At 39.7% G+C, this 16,042-nt stretch overlaps 2 protein-coding genes across 3 annotated transcripts in view; both read right to left on the bottom strand.

The window, feature by feature from the left end:
• Positions 1-16,042, bottom strand: part of LOC135476539 (uncharacterized) — a 324,624-nt gene that overhangs the window by 222,470 nt on the left and 86,112 nt on the right. The gene's annotated exons all lie outside the window — the stretch shown is intronic.
• Positions 11,575-16,042, bottom strand: part of LOC135476460 (uncharacterized) — a 41,333-nt gene continuing 36,865 nt past the window's right edge. Inside the window, exons 6-7 of the mRNA XM_064756490.1 lie at positions 12,590-12,680; positions 11,575-11,765 (exon numbers count right to left, since the gene is read on the bottom strand). Of these exons, the coding sequence (XP_064612560.1) occupies positions 11,648-11,765; positions 12,590-12,680 (209 nt within the window). The 3' untranslated portion in view covers positions 11,575-11,647. The remainder of the gene's footprint in view (positions 11,766-12,589; positions 12,681-16,042) is intronic.

Below are 16,042 nucleotides of genomic sequence, written 5' to 3'. Positions count from 1 at the left end.
CATACTTTGTTGATTTCAAACTGCCTGAGTGGACATTTTTACATTTTTTGGTAACCAATCTCACCCTTTTATTTTCTACAGTACATATAATACTGCTGTAAAGGAAGATGCTTATTATAGTACTGTCTTCCACTTACTTCGACAGAAGCAAATGGAGTAATTGATAAGTAATATTTTTATTATTTGAACCAGTCCCACAAGCATTCAAGCGAGATTCTATCCCAGAAGATGGTCCAGATAACAGCATAGTCACCACATCACCATTTTCAGGTAAAACATTACAGAAGTTCGCCTCTAAATGAGTCTTTCTTGTGTTTATATATTAAATGTGATGACAATACAGCATTTGAGTAATTCTAGACCAGTGACTTCAAATATACGGACCCAGGAGCCTCTCACCAATCCCATACTGGCTTCGTCTCCGGCCGTACGTGGGAAGCTCTGTCCGCAACCTGCACATAGTCGTGGGGCTCGGCCGTGCTCTGCCCCGTTTCCTGCCACCTTAATGCTGGCCTTCATCGTATAAGTGAAATATTCTTGAGTAAAATAAATCAAATAGATAAATGAATCAATCAAATATAGGGCCTATTGCAGTTAACTCTGAATATCTTTTTTCCATATATTTCTGCTTAAATCAGGGAGTCATTGTTAGCAAAGGATTTACATCAACAGTTAGAATAAAACCCTAACTGGTGTAAACTGACAAAAGACCGTATTTCAACGGTTACGTGTGGCCATTGGCCAATTAACACACTGTCGTCCCTGCTTTGGTTTTATTTACTGTGGTCTTCTGTATTCATCTGTAAATAACGTCTACAAAGACTCTATCTATTAATCCTAAATTGAGAATTGGCCGGGATGTTATGATGCCTATCCTTCAATAGCTCACAAATAGGTGATCAGCAAAGTTCATGGCGTCGCTTGGCAGAGGAACAGGGCATGTGGAATTTTATACAAATCGTGTGTTTAACACCAGTCAACAGTCAATCAATCAAACAGTCACCGGAATGTCGACCGTAAGAGCAATATGGTTACATGTATTTTCCATTTTCTGGCGAAATGGCGAAACATCGCTGTGATACGATACATACCCTTAAATGCTACTCTTATGCCCTACGGCATAAGATTAGCATTGCATATCGTTTAGCACGAGGTAAATTTCAGTTGACAGACTTAGGATAGTCACGAGCTATTTGCAAACCGTTCGGGAATATAAATGAGTTGAAAAAGTTCGGGAAAAGAGTGAATAACCTCCAGAAATGTTTATGGATGTCATGTTAAGGCTAACAGTAATCGTCTTGTTAGCAAGTTTTCCGGGTTGAGCGCTGTTCACACTTAAGCCCTGTTCACACTTAAACCCTGTTCACACTTTAGCCCCTCTCTCACTGGCAACGACAATAATCCTGACTGTTTACGACCACCCCGAGTGTTCGCCAGCCAGTTGTCACTCGGCAAACAAATTTTCACGACAGAGTGTTCAAGACTGTTTTAAGACAATTTAAGAATGTCTGTTTAGTTGGGCAACATGGAATTTGAAGGCATCTTTCAGGATTTGGTTGTCCGCAGTGCTGCTGCAGCTGTTGCAGTGGTAATTGTGGAGCAACGGAGGGCTAGGGAGGCAGCACGGTTACGTAGGTACCGTTGTATGTTCTTGGTGAAATCCTGGCTTCTGTGAGTGTGGAGTATGGTCAATAAGTTAATTGCAGAGCTATAGTCCTAGAGGACAGGTCAAGCTTCCGGAACATCCAGCTCATGGAACCCGACTTGTTCCAGGGACTCCTCAGTCGTATTGGGCCCAGGATTAAGAGCGTTTACAAATTACCGGCAGCCTTTGGAGCCAAAACAGGTCATGACATAACACGACTTAATGACGATAAATCCACAAAACTTGTGGATCTTTAAGACCGAATCAAGATAGTTGCACGGTTAAATTACGACACAAGCGAGGAGATATCACAATAACATGTTCAAAACTGTCGTGTAAGCTTCTCGACCATATGAGACTGAACAAGAACGATGCCGACATGCCAAGATATAAACAGGAGGACAATTAAAAGACCACATTAGGAGCCCTGATTCAAGCCAACTCTAGACGTGAAACAGCCAGGAAGGTAGTCATGGCTATTGGAAGAGTTGCTTTAGACGAATTGTTTTGCCGAACCGACAAAAATTGATGTGAGTGTTCGTAATGAATTCGTGTGTTACTTCAGTGAGTAAAAACACTTCTCCAATAATGGCTAGAAGAACACACTGCAGGGTGATGGTTCCAAATCAAGTCTGGAAGTTACTTGATAGTTTCTCCATTGTTGGTGAAATTTCCGCCAATTACTTATCACACTCCCACTAGAAACATCCAGTTTGGCGGGTACTCGGATATTTGCATGAAACCCTCTAGTCGGCAGTAGAGGTCTAGGATCGTTAAATTCATCCATGCTTGCTTATTTCAACTAGCAGTCTATGGGAGACTACTCTGTCACATGAAATATGAAGTTATGACCCCTGAATCTGAACTTTACAGACACCACCTCAGCAAGTGAGAGAAGTCCTAATTGTCTATTCTACAACTAGGGTTGTTAATCCCCTTTGAAAGTCTTCCGATCTACACGCTGTTGTTGTAACGTTTATCGTGTTCCTCTGTGTTCCTCGCAGTATTAACTATTTAACGCATTTCAAGTTGGCAGGATCCAGAAACGGTCAGTCATAGTTCCTTAAAGTACATCACACTTCTGACACCATGTCTTAGGGGCGGTTAATGACCAAAGCAAAAAACAGAGAACATGGTACAGAGACGTTTACTGACACGCCATGTTGGACAGCTCTCCCTTATGAATATGCATGAAGTAATTAGGAATGTATTAACAAAACTACTGCACAGGATGATCAATTTTGATTTGAACCAGAATTTTCCTATTGAATGATGTATCACTCTGTTTTACTATGAATACTGATATTACATTACCACGATCAGAAAGATTAGAGGTTAATACAGATCACACACTTAATGTACAGAGAGATATACAGACACATTCAAATTATAAAGTATATTTAAAGTGAAAGAAAGCTTAAATATGAAGTAAGGCTCATCATACAGACAACTTAAAACTGTGCATACTTTCATTTGTTTGTTTTTTAGATTTAACCTTTGAATTCTAAGGTGGGATTTATGTGCCATACTATTAGAGTTTACAAACTCTGACATCACAGGAAATTTTCCCAACTTTAATCACGACAGTGAATGTTTGAATAACTCTTTTAACCCATGAGTAAAGATTACTGAAATAATGTTGGGCCGTCAGTATGGCCCATAAAGCCCACCATAGAATTCAAATATTTGAAAGCCTTTCAACATTCTTTCAAAAAATCCAAAAAAATAAATGAAAGTATTTTTACACATAGTTTTCAGTGGTCTATATGATGAGCCTTACTTCACATTTTAACTTTCTTTTTCTTTAAGTGAAAGTGATCACTTCAAGATGATTGTTCACTTATACGACGGCGGACAGCATTATGGTGGGAGGGAACCGGGCAGTGCCCCGGGGAAACCCACGACCATCCGCAGGTTGCTGTCAAACTATTCCTCGTACGGCCGGAGAGGAAGCCAGCATGAGCTGGACTTTGAACTCACAGCGACCGCGTTGGTGAGAGGCTCCCGGGTTATTACGCTGCGTTAACCAACTGAGCCACGGAGGACCCCTCATGTATAACAATTCTTCTGTTATAATAATTACACACAAATGGTGTCGCGTATAATTATTGTTAGAATTGAATAGGTTTTAGCATCACACATAACTTCCCATTCGTACTCTAATGTATTTAATAGCACCTGATATATAGCGATGTCAGAGTAAATGACCATGGGCTCGCAGTTATGAACATTACTATGTAATTAGACAATTTTATGGACAATTCTTTCCACGTAGCACCAGCTGATGTTGCAGAAGTATGAAAGAAAACTTCTGACGTCTGACCGAAAATGCTATACTCTAGACCTTTTGTCATATTTTAAATCGTGACGGAGCAAGTGACACTGACAGGTTGTTGTTGCCCAACTTACTGCAGTAATTTTTCACTTACGTGTTCAAGAAAAACTTTGTGACTTACTAGACAATTTCAGTTTTGTGTGCAGCCTTTATTCAGGGCATCTCATCTTTCCTTTTCTCTCTTCAATACTTTCTTCTCTCAATCTCAATTTTTAAATTAAACGTTGAGGTCTATTTTCAACAATTTTTGATATTTACCTGGCTCCACGTTTAATTGTTGACTTCAAAAACGCGGAAGTACCATTCCGCAAGGCACTTTGCGAAACGAAGTGAGCCTGTCAATCTGCTTTAACACGGCTGCACACGCCGATTTCTGGCGTGAACTGAGAAGAGATGGTCTTTTCGATCACTACTGCAAGTTTCATTAAATTTCAAATCATGTATGGCATTAGCTTCACTGTATGGAATTTTCAATGAGCCTCTCACAACAGCTTTTCAAAGGCTTTAACTTACAGTTATAGGGATTTACAGTATTTGTTGTCGAGTTCCATCCACTTCTTTTGTATGGGGTGGGGATCTTTTTTTTTACTTCCTGTTTTAAGGAGTCTATTCATTGTTATTGACTTTTAATCGATAAGGCACATGAAGAGCCAGATATCTGGATTTTGATATGTATGTATATATAGCTAAATTTATTAGGGAGAATTAAGCAAAAAAAAATTTCCAAGCGTCTATGATTTCGATGGGTATTTCCCATTTGTGCTTTATACTTTAATGTCAAATGTCCATTATGCCATGGACAGGTTTATATTTAGCAGGGCAGTCACGTATTGGGTATCATATTTGTTTTGTTGTACATTTTGATAGATTCAGTGTCAGCAGTCTGTGGCAATTATCATGATCATACCCCGAGCTGGATGCCATTCCTGACTGAAAGAGGACAGCTAGGCTAAAGCAAGGCATGAATGCAAGGTTAATATCCAGCTATGGCCGTTAACACTTGTGTATGCAAAATAACCTCCCAACTTAAATGAATTTGCACTTCGGCAGCCGTTATGTGAATGTTTTGTTTTTCACACATAACATATTCGTAATGAACATGTATGGACTATATTTTATTTCAGCCAGTAAGACATGGTTTTCAGTGTCATGTAACCTTGTACGGCTTTCCTGTCGTTGCGTCTGAAGCGGTTGTGGGGAAAAATGCTGCCGTCTAAAAATAAAGATTTTATTATCATCATTCTTTTATCAAGGAGATTAAGCTTTTGTTCCTCGATTATTTATGTGTCTGTTGTTGGTCCATCTGTCACGAACTTTGTGGAAAAGTCATGCATATATTTGCCATCTGTCTGGTGAGAAAGTCCGTTTGTCACGCTGCGCTGACGCACTGAAAACAACACAAAGTGATCCGCTATACGTCCTTTATCTAAAATATTATAGGTATTTATTAACAGCCTTCGAGAAATATATATCAAATGGTGGAGACGGCAACGGCCCTTTATGATATTTTGCTCGAATGTCATTGAAATACGCTTAGTCTGGGGACTATATAAACAAGTTACCTTTGCACGGAAGCTCGTTGGTGCAAGCTGGAAGGACAAAAAATGAAAATTATCTCGTGATCACGATTTACTATCTCGTTATCAAGACTTATGGTATCTCGTTCTTTTCACTGTAGATTTACAAGATGTGCTGTTTAATATTTACATCCAAAATAATAGTATATTTCCACATATACCATTGTAAATAATCAGTTAACCCCTTTAACAAAATCTATGTATCTACCAAGAAAACCAGTGTGCATTTACAACAAAATGCACTGTAAATGGTCAAACCGCTAGAGTTTTACAGGCATTGCTGTAAATAAACATCGACTAGAGTAAAACTACACCACATAGGTGCAGAATTGCGCTGGAAAATGGCGTAAATTATTTACAACATGATTTACTGTAACAATATACAGTGCTCCAAGCTGTAAATTTGCATTCAATTCTTACAGTGTAGCATCTCATAATAACGACATTAAATCTCGGTATTGCGACTTACTATCTGGTATATTGTACCTTATATTGTAAATCTCCGTTTCCACTGGGCGAGTGACGGTCACGTGATATTCCGCAAAACATGATGTACAACGATCACGCATCCACGGAGTGCAACGCCACGCTCACAAAGAAATATCTAACGTTGACGAGTAATATCCAACGGTCTCGTGTTAATATACAACGATAACGTGCGTTTGTTCCACGTCAGTAATCTCCCTTAGTTGGCTCTCCGACGTCTGCTTGCTCGTAAAGTAAACAAAGGGTTTACGGCTATATTTCCTTTATCGACGAACAAATTCGGCGATTTAAACACAGTCCGAAAAGGTACGGGTTAATTAAACATATGGCGCACGCTGATAAAAACATAAATGCATATCTCGACGTGCTTCGCCCTCGTTGAATATCACTTCACACTATCACAAGTTGACAGTTCGTGTTATTTATTTATTTATTTGATTTAGTCTTTTACGGCGTACTCAAGAATATTTCACTTTCACGACGGCGGCCAGCATTATGGCGGGAGGAAACCGGGCAGAGCCAGGGGAAAACCCACGACCATCCGCAGAACTTCACACTTAAGGCCGGAGAGGGAGCCAGCATGAGCTGTACTTGAACTCACAGCGACCACATTGGTGATAGGCTTTTGGGTCATTACGCTGCGCTAGCGCGCTAACCGACTGAGCCAAGGAGGCCCCCTGACAATTCTTGAGTTTCCCATCCCGCAGTATATGCACTATCTGTATGACAACAACTTATGGCCTGGTAATGACGACTTACTTTCTTGTGATTAAAGCTTACTGTCTCGTGGTAACGCCTTACTCAATTCCAGCTCGTGATAGCACCTGACTCCACCTCGTGATGACGCCTTACTACACCTCGTGATAGTGCCTTACTCCATTTCGTGACAACACCTTACTCCATTTTGTGATAACGCCTTACTCCATCTCGTGATAACGTCTTATTCTATCTCGTGATAACGCCTTTCTCCATCTCGTGATAATGACTTATTTCATCTCGTAATAACGCCTTACCAGGATTTCATATTACCGCGTTATCTTTTGTATCTAAGCGGTTAATTTGAATAAAAATGCTCCTAGCATTCCTGTTTTACGCCACATTGTTAGTGATATCTGCCGTCCTGTTTCTGTAGTTGTTATATACACATGTGAGAGTGACTCGACAAGATGTCATTGTCAGAGTGTCATTTGCTCAGTGGAAGGTTTAGTTTGGACCAGTGGGTTAGTGATTGGCTGCACGGGGATCGAGTCACAATACATGTGTAACTAGTATTTCAGAATTTCACGACGTCGGTCAACATGAAGGCAGGAAGAAACTGGGTAGAGCCCGGGAGAAGCCCACGACCATCCGCAGGCTGCTGGCAGACATTGCGAAGATCTACGAAGGCAGACGAAGCCAACATGAAGGTGGGCTTGAACTCACAACAACCGCATTGGTGAGCGGCTCCTAAGTCAATACGCTGCGCTGTCGTCTTTGTCGTGGTTCTGCGCTATCACGCCTAGCACTATGCCCACAGGGGGCCCCAGTACCACCTGGAATTGATCTATTCTTCTGGCTACCACAGAAAGCCATTATGTGTACCAATGATCGACCTCTAACTGGTTTGGTTGTAACTTTAAGTCAGGAGGTTTGTCAAGTGCTTATGTACGAATCGGGTAAACTGTGGTTCTAAGTTAAATACATGCGCAGTGGTCATTCACGCAGGGCTAATAACAACTGACTGAATGCTACATGTACACTCCACAAACAACGGAATCAGTATTTCTATACAGTTACATTTGTGTGGGTCTTCCATACTTTTTATTACAATTCAACGCATACAACACATGTGGACGATCACATACATTGGGCTATTTCACTAACTGCACGACTGGATTTAGACTCATTTGTAATCTATTTACACCCATTTACGATGATAATGTAGAATGCATCCTGTCAGAAACGCTCTAATTTTGCAAATATACACGAACATCGTAATCAATGAAGCACCAATACATACAGGAAAATTAACACATAAAAAAAGAATAAACAACTAGCGACAAAGTCTTTCGCCAACAGTTTGGCCGCAAAACACACATAGCTTGTTGGATAACTGCAATTCCTCCCAAATGGAGATAGGAATGGTGGTTTATGCTAAACAACAAAAACGTTAGATCAAATGAATGCACCAGTGACGTATACTGCGTACGTGCAAAATGAATTAACGCCACATGACGTCAGGGGGAGGTAATCACCTAAAGTGGCCTATAAAAGCCATAACGGTATACTCGTAAAACTTACTCATTTATTAACCAATTACTGAATCTCCTTGTGTATATAAATATGTAGCCATAATTCTGAGATAATAATTTTTCTCTGAAAAAATCACAAACCAGACTACATGAAATAGTATCAATAACCGTTTTTTTTATTTACTGTTCAATGAAATTACCTCTTTACAAGTCTTCTCTTCGTGGACGAGAACGTAATTGTCATCCCGGACATGAACGAAGACATGGTATATAGTCGGTGATTTTTTATGTCAAAACAATATGTTTAGCTTACTATTGACATCGGTGATATTATTACATGCTCAAGATGTCATAACAATAACATTAAACAGGTGTTAAAAACATTATGTTTACATCTTGTGGTTGCAATTTTGGAATAAACTCTGTTTCCTCTAATTGATTTACAATGGAAAGGGTCTTTAGATTCCCCGGGTGGACGCATTTACCAAGCACTATATATATGTACACAAAAATTTCATCACACCAGTGGGTACACAGCACTGTATAAAATATCCATAGCCTAAACATTAGGATACCAGTTGTATCTGTAGCACACAGCACTGTGTTAAGAAAACAGAATTTGCTGTACCACTGATTCACAGTGTTGTATCCAACATTACTTTGGATCCCCAACGATTTTTCTTTCACAGAATATTTTAACATTTCAAATTAATAACTACATAATAGGTTGCTGTACAAATGACACTTTCAAAATGGTTGAAACATCATACGTCAACAGTAAATAGGTGGCTATACGCCTTTGGTATTTTATTACCTTGACAAGTTCTACATTTTAGCTCAACACGAATACGCTAGGAAAAACTAGCACAAGGTCATTTGTCCGCAGTTTGCAAAATACTCCACCCACCTATTTCCCCTCCTACCTACTCACCCCACCCTTTCGCGCCTTACTCCTTCACAGGAATCTTTAAGAGCTCACAGTTCATGGCTACAAATAAGATACACTAAATGATGGCAACTGGTCCTCCGATCAATGTCACATGATACCGTACTTCACGTCGCAATGGCGACACGTTTGACTCGACCAACAATGGTTACAACACGTTTAGTATATGGTAAAATGTCAATGTACAGGTAGACTCCATTGAATCCAAATAACAGGAATGAACAATGGCCGTGGTGATGAGGCAAACAAACCTTCTTATGTAAGATCAACGACAATTATATACATACATGTATTTATATTTATTTATTTATTTGATTGGAGTTTTACGACGTACTTAAGAATATTTCACTTATACGACGACGGCCAGCATTAAGGCGGGAGGAAACCGGGCAGAACCCAGGGGAAACCCACGCTGGTTGCTGGAAAGTCTTCCGGAGAGGAATCCAACATGAGCTCGACTTGAACTCACAGCGGCCACATTGGTGATAGGCTCCAGAGCCATTACATGTAGTTATATACATTCATGAAGCAACAACTGTAAAAGATACACTAATATTTCAACATACTAACCATATATACTTACTAAGTAGATGTACAAGACAATGTTTCCAGTGGAAAGGAAGACAGTCGTATTTTAGTACACGAAGTAAATCTACATATGGAGGTCTATTATAACGCGAGAGTTTGGTTGTTCAAAAGTGTAGTATTTAATTGTTTCACGCCGCACTCAAGAATATTTCACAGGTCCGACAAAGGTTGTAGTAAGATTTATCAATAACATATCTATGGAGTTATCCTATCTGGGCTGAAACTCCAATCTTTCTGTATTGGGGTGAGTTTATGGCTGCTGTTAAACCTACCAAGGAAACCACTACCCGCCATGCTCCTGACAAGCCTCCTGACCTATCGCCAAGATCGAAACCGTTTGAACCGCATACACTCAAAAAATGAATCTGTTAATTTTAACAAAAATTCTGTTGTCTGAGTGATGCTAAAATGTATTCTGTTATTATAACATAATTCTGTGTTATGTTCAACATGATATCCTGTTCGTTTAACAGAATCTTTGTGATGAATGAATAGAATATATGTGTTGTATATAACAGAATAATCTGCTACAATAAGAGAATACACTCTAGCATCACTCAAACAACAGACTTTCTGTTAAAATTAACAATTTCATTTTTGGAGTGTAGTCGCTATACGGTTTGTTGACAGCTGTAGAGAAAGAACAGCATTTTACGTTACGTCTCAGTTCAAATTCTGTCCCGGAAGAACTAGTTCACTTCCTAGACAACGCACGAGGAATACTGCAGAATATTTAACTTTTAATACATCTTTGAACAACCAGTCTCGTATAGGCCCACAACTCTAACAGAATTCCGGAGGTAAGTAAATCCAAAGAATATTACAAGTAATCATGACATGGGGTCGTTTTAGTAGATGACAAAATGTCAGCATCATGTCAATATGGACAGGTCTGCCATTGAATTTCCATGAGACACAGTTGACGATAGTCACGCTAAACCCCGTGTTGTCTCGCGTTATCTGGCGTCCGTGCAGGGTACATTCTGACTTTGGTATGGCTAATCAGTTTAAAATGCAACGACAACGGACAGCATTTTGACGAGAGAACACCACGAAATTCTAATGTAGAAATGATTGAGAATCTCACACGCGTGCTTTTGATTTTAATTAATTTAATTAATTTGATTTTAATTCTTGTTGAATTTTTCAAGAAACCAAGAACCACGAGGCACTATAAGATTCAGCGAGACTAACGTCATGACATCTTCATCTGTTAACCATGGTTATCTCCCCTTACATGAAAGGGGAGCCCAATTTTAGCATCAACGTACACAGAAGGCACTTTGCAGATTCACAGCGAAATATACAGAACTACTAGGTAATGCTTTGCAAATATGAAGATTTTCCGATATTTGATGTATTTTGTTAGTGTTGAGACCTTTAATGACCTCGTGTTCAGCTGTACACAACTTTACATAACTCAGCTTCCTTAGAGGGAACCATCCTACAACTTTTCAAAACCAAAAAATGTTAGATCCATGTACTCCTTCGTGCACAGCTACACGTGCCTGGTCCCAAAACAATCCATTTACAGAGATGCCCACCTCCGGGATACACATTTACACTTTCAAGAAATTCATGCGAAAATAACTAAACCTTCCTTAGAAAATGTTGAACAGACGACCACAGCTTAAAACGCACGCATGCTTCAGACTTTTCGATCGGGTGATCTGTCCAGTTATCAATAAAGTATCTTCCAATCAGTGTCTTGTAACCTGTGCTCGTGTTTCTTCCCTGAACACCTGTGCCGAATCTTTTGCTCGCAAAACTTGCCTTCGTCTTTATTCTGTCCTCGACATCGATGGGCAATGCGGATCTTCTCAAGTTTGTGTGGCCATATCAAGCCGCATAGTTGTTTTTCGTGTACGTACCATCGGGCTGTTGGTGCATTTTATCATACGTCACAACCTGTTCGCTTTTCTCTTTAGACTTCTCACTTTCCCTCTTCTTCTTTTTCCTGAATTAAAAGGCAATCAATGATTACTCTATACCAACCTACTAAAATATTTTTTCATTTTCTCATCAACGTTTTGTATTTAACGCGCAAGATGGCCGCCGAGTGGTTAGCGTTCTAAAAGAGCACAATAACTCTAGAGCCTCTCACCAATGCAGTCATTTTGGGCTCAAGTCCAGCTCATGCTGGCTTCCACTCCGGTCGTACGAGGGAAGGTATGCCAGTAGCCTGCGGATAGTCGTGGGTTTCCCCCGGGCTCTGCCCGGTTTCATCCCACCATAATATTGGTCGCCGTCGCAGAAGTGAAATATTCTTGAGTGCGGCTTAAAACACCAATTAAATAAGTAAATAAATAAATCATATTTTCTGGACGCTGTCGTATAAGTGAAATATTCTGGAGTACGGCATGAAAGAACAATTAAATAAATGAATAATTACACTACAACGCATTATGGACAGAGAAAACCGGGCTACGGAACCACCACAATTTACCAGGCACCTGAAACATCTCCTGACTTAAACATATACGCTAGCCAGTGAGAACTGTATTCGAGCCACCAACCTCACTTGTCAAGCGCCGCTTCGCTTCGATGGTCAATTAATTGAATGGACGATTTGTTGTTTTGTTAACTAGCATATACTGTAAGTGGGTTTATTGATTGATTGAATTGTTGTAGCATAGGTCGTCTGTCTGAGTGAATGACTGGTTGCTTACTCGAAGCATTAGCTTAAAATATTCTTTGATTGAGTTGTCGGTTGTGTCACCTGACAGTTATAGATTGTCACCGTTTAACTGTTTAACTGATACACGAAGCTGACAGACTCACCTTCTGAAGACAAGAACAGCAATGATGACGAGGATGACACAGACGGCGATGACTATTGGAAGGATGATGGACACTTTGCTGGTTTCTGCCGCTGAAGGCCAGAAAAAAAAAACACACAATAAAACATCATCATTCCTAACTAAACGATATCTGACACTAAGCGCACGAATTCAAATTTGTAATGGTGAAGTGAAGATTATACGATTTCATGTGGTCTTACTCTCGGGCCCTTCGTTTAGTGAATGGTCGACGTTAAAGGCAAAGAACATACAAGCATGAAATACCTTTCAGATGAAAGATCATTAAATATCGTCCAGGGAAAATAGTTTGATTTTCCCATGGCCTTTTCTGACCATATTTGAACCAGTGATGTCACTTCAGCTTTTTGCCACTTGACACACATGGGTTGCTATATTTCATCATTCAAAATGCATCTCCATGTAGAGCTATGAATGTTTTCAAGTAATGGACCCTGAAATGAACTATTTCAAGCCAAAAATATTGCTGTGACGTCACTGGTACCTCTAGGTCCCAACAGACCACGATAGCATCCTATGTTTTAAACGCTTTTTGGTCGTTAAATAAATCAACCTATTTTCCTGGACAATGTCTTTAATAACTTGCAACAGTTTAATGCTTGTCTTTGTCTTTGATCTTTGATCCTATAAATACTTCGCATTTAAACGACAGAATGTCATATTATTGACTGACTGACAGAGCGACAGATTTCCCCACCGAGAGGATGTAAAAAAACTTACAGTGCACGGAGTAAAACCAGACCAGCGATGACAGTGTGATAACTGGCAAACAGTCACACATAAGACATAAAATATAGCCTCTTGCAAAGCTGCGTCGGTTATTTACTTCTTAGAGCTGGGTAAGTCACAGAATTTGTACTGGGACGTGAATAAAATTCTCTCTATATGTAGGCTTTGTATATTTTGCGCCATAGCCCACAGCAAATCATATAGCGAGTTAAACCACCGTTTTAGTGAGATATACAACTAAGACACAAGATACAACTGACTACATGTAGGTGTGTCGATACTAGCCTCTTGTGGCCTCGGTAATTTGAGGGAAATATACCCTCACCATGTCGATGACGTAACCGTTGCTTAGTAACGAAAGTGAGGTAGATTATACCGACAATGACTGTATCCCATCTGCCATCAATATGGACGTACAAAATATGTTATATACTTTAAAATTAAAGAGTTTTCTATCGATGTTCCGAATCTTTTCTTGGACATCCAGTGGACGGTATCACAAAGGATTGCCCCTCGCCTTGTTCGTACAGATGTACGAAGATTTGGGGTACACACCACTCTGGTTTATTATCTCTGACACTTCCTTGTATCCCCCACCCCCTTCTCCCTCGACCAGACGGATATTAAACAAGTGAGATGTGACATTTATAAATAGATACACGCAGAACTTTAATAAAACACAACCAGTTTAGGACACTATCGTTGAGGAAGTCTGAATGGGTTCTGTTATGGCGTTGGAAGTTACTTAAATTCACTAGTAGAATCTGGATTTATGCAGGCATACATCTTAAAGGGAATAAATGTTTATGACATTGTCGAGCAAACGTATCTCATAACAATAGTATTTTCCTAGATAACAAATTTCTTGTATTATAAACTTCTTGTTCTTAACATTCAGCATCAAAATACCACTCAAAAACCTCAAACGTCATCAAAATATATTCTGGAGTTTTTCTAAAGACTGCATTTATTTATTTTATTTTATTTTATTTTATTTTACTTTATTTTATTATTTATTTATTTATTTAATTGGAGTTTTACACCGTTCCCCAGAATATTCCACTTGTACCACGGGGCAGACAGTATTACTCTGGGAGAAAACCGGGTAAGAGCCCGGTGGAAACCCACGATCATCCCACGTGCGACCAGTGGGGAAGCCAACATGAGCTGGACTTGAACTCACAGCGACCGCACTGGTGAGAACCAGTCGCACCCCAGGGAGGCCGTACTTGTCTGCAGATGTGACATGTATCTACAGCTCAATACACATCACCGTGACGTTGTAATCGTCCTATATTTCTGTCTCTGATTCCTTTGCATTATTTTCCTGTCAGTGTTTGTCAGATGGTTATCCACCATTTTCAGGATTATTAGCCCCATGAAGCCGGATAAATTGCTATTAATATCCCTACATTCTTTACCTAACTCTGTTTAAGACGTGGTGAGAGGAGACGTATAGGTCGCTACTACGTAAAAGCATTTGCATGGACAAGTATAATAAAAACCCAACTGACGCTAATTCGCAAGAGGCTGTATTTTACCGTTTACATTTGACTATCCGCCACCAATCACACTGAATACACTGTTCTGGTTTTATACTCCACGCTGTAGTCTTTCATAAAGTGATACATGTAATGACAATGTCGATGTCCACAAGGAGACGTGGGATGATTGTCTCAATGCCTGAGGCATAAATCTAGTATATAACACAAACATTCCTCTTCCGCTTACTGTTAAATAAAAAGAAGGAACTTAATGACAACAACAGCAACAAGACGCCATCATTCGAAATGTAATACCCAGGGCGATATCGTTAATGTACTAACTATAATAATCTATTTCCGGTAGATGTGTGAATGAAGCAAAGGGATTAAATACCAAGCATTGCCAGGCAGTCAGTGATTAGGTGTACATGCCTTAACCACAGAGGTGAGTTTGACTTAAACTTTACCAGATGGCACGGGACTGACGCTAGAGCGTGCCACCATTCACAAATCTAGGCTTAATAACAGCGGCGGAAAACAGCCAACGTGCTACACACGGCATATAAACAAGTAACCCACCCCATTATCGATAACGCATATCCTGTAAGGGTGGGAAATAAGATTAAACAAATTAAGGGATATTTATAACAGCCTAGTTTATTCACTTCCTACATATAAGGTACATGTGGGAAAGTTCTCTAATTATTTGCCAAACACTGGTGGTTTATTCCATGCATTCGGTTTCATTAACCCTGAGCGCCGTCGAATACAGACTCGATGCATCCCTCAAATAAACAAAATAAATAAATGTACTTGACTCTCTTAGGTAGAACATTAAAATCCCATAATAAAAGTAAATACACAAATGTAAATGGCAGCACATGCAAACAAGCTGAGAGAGAGAGAGAAAAAGAGGCATAGGGAGTGAGCAACAGTCAGGCTGATCACAGTTCAACCCTCATATTGGTGGATGTCTTTTAGAAAGATGTTCAAGTAACAAGTTTCAGGGCTATTGTTTTCACTGTCGGTCAACTTTCAGTGTTATAATCATGCAATGCTAGCTATACCATGAAAGGCATAGAAAATACTAAAATGAAGCAGGCTCCACATTTCAGATTAAAGACTATTACACACTGTTTAAAATATTTCGATTTTTTTTCAGTTTTAGGATTTGTCAACAGAGGGTATCAGTGACGTTATAT

The sequence above is a fragment of the Liolophura sinensis genome, chromosome 10 (assembly GCF_032854445.1).
Source record: "Liolophura sinensis isolate JHLJ2023 chromosome 10, CUHK_Ljap_v2, whole genome shotgun sequence".
NCBI classification, from domain to species: Eukaryota; Metazoa; Mollusca; class Polyplacophora; order Chitonida; family Chitonidae; genus Liolophura; species Liolophura sinensis.
Note: the sequence above shows the minus strand (reverse complement) of the source record. Positions and strands in the feature narration are given on the sequence as shown.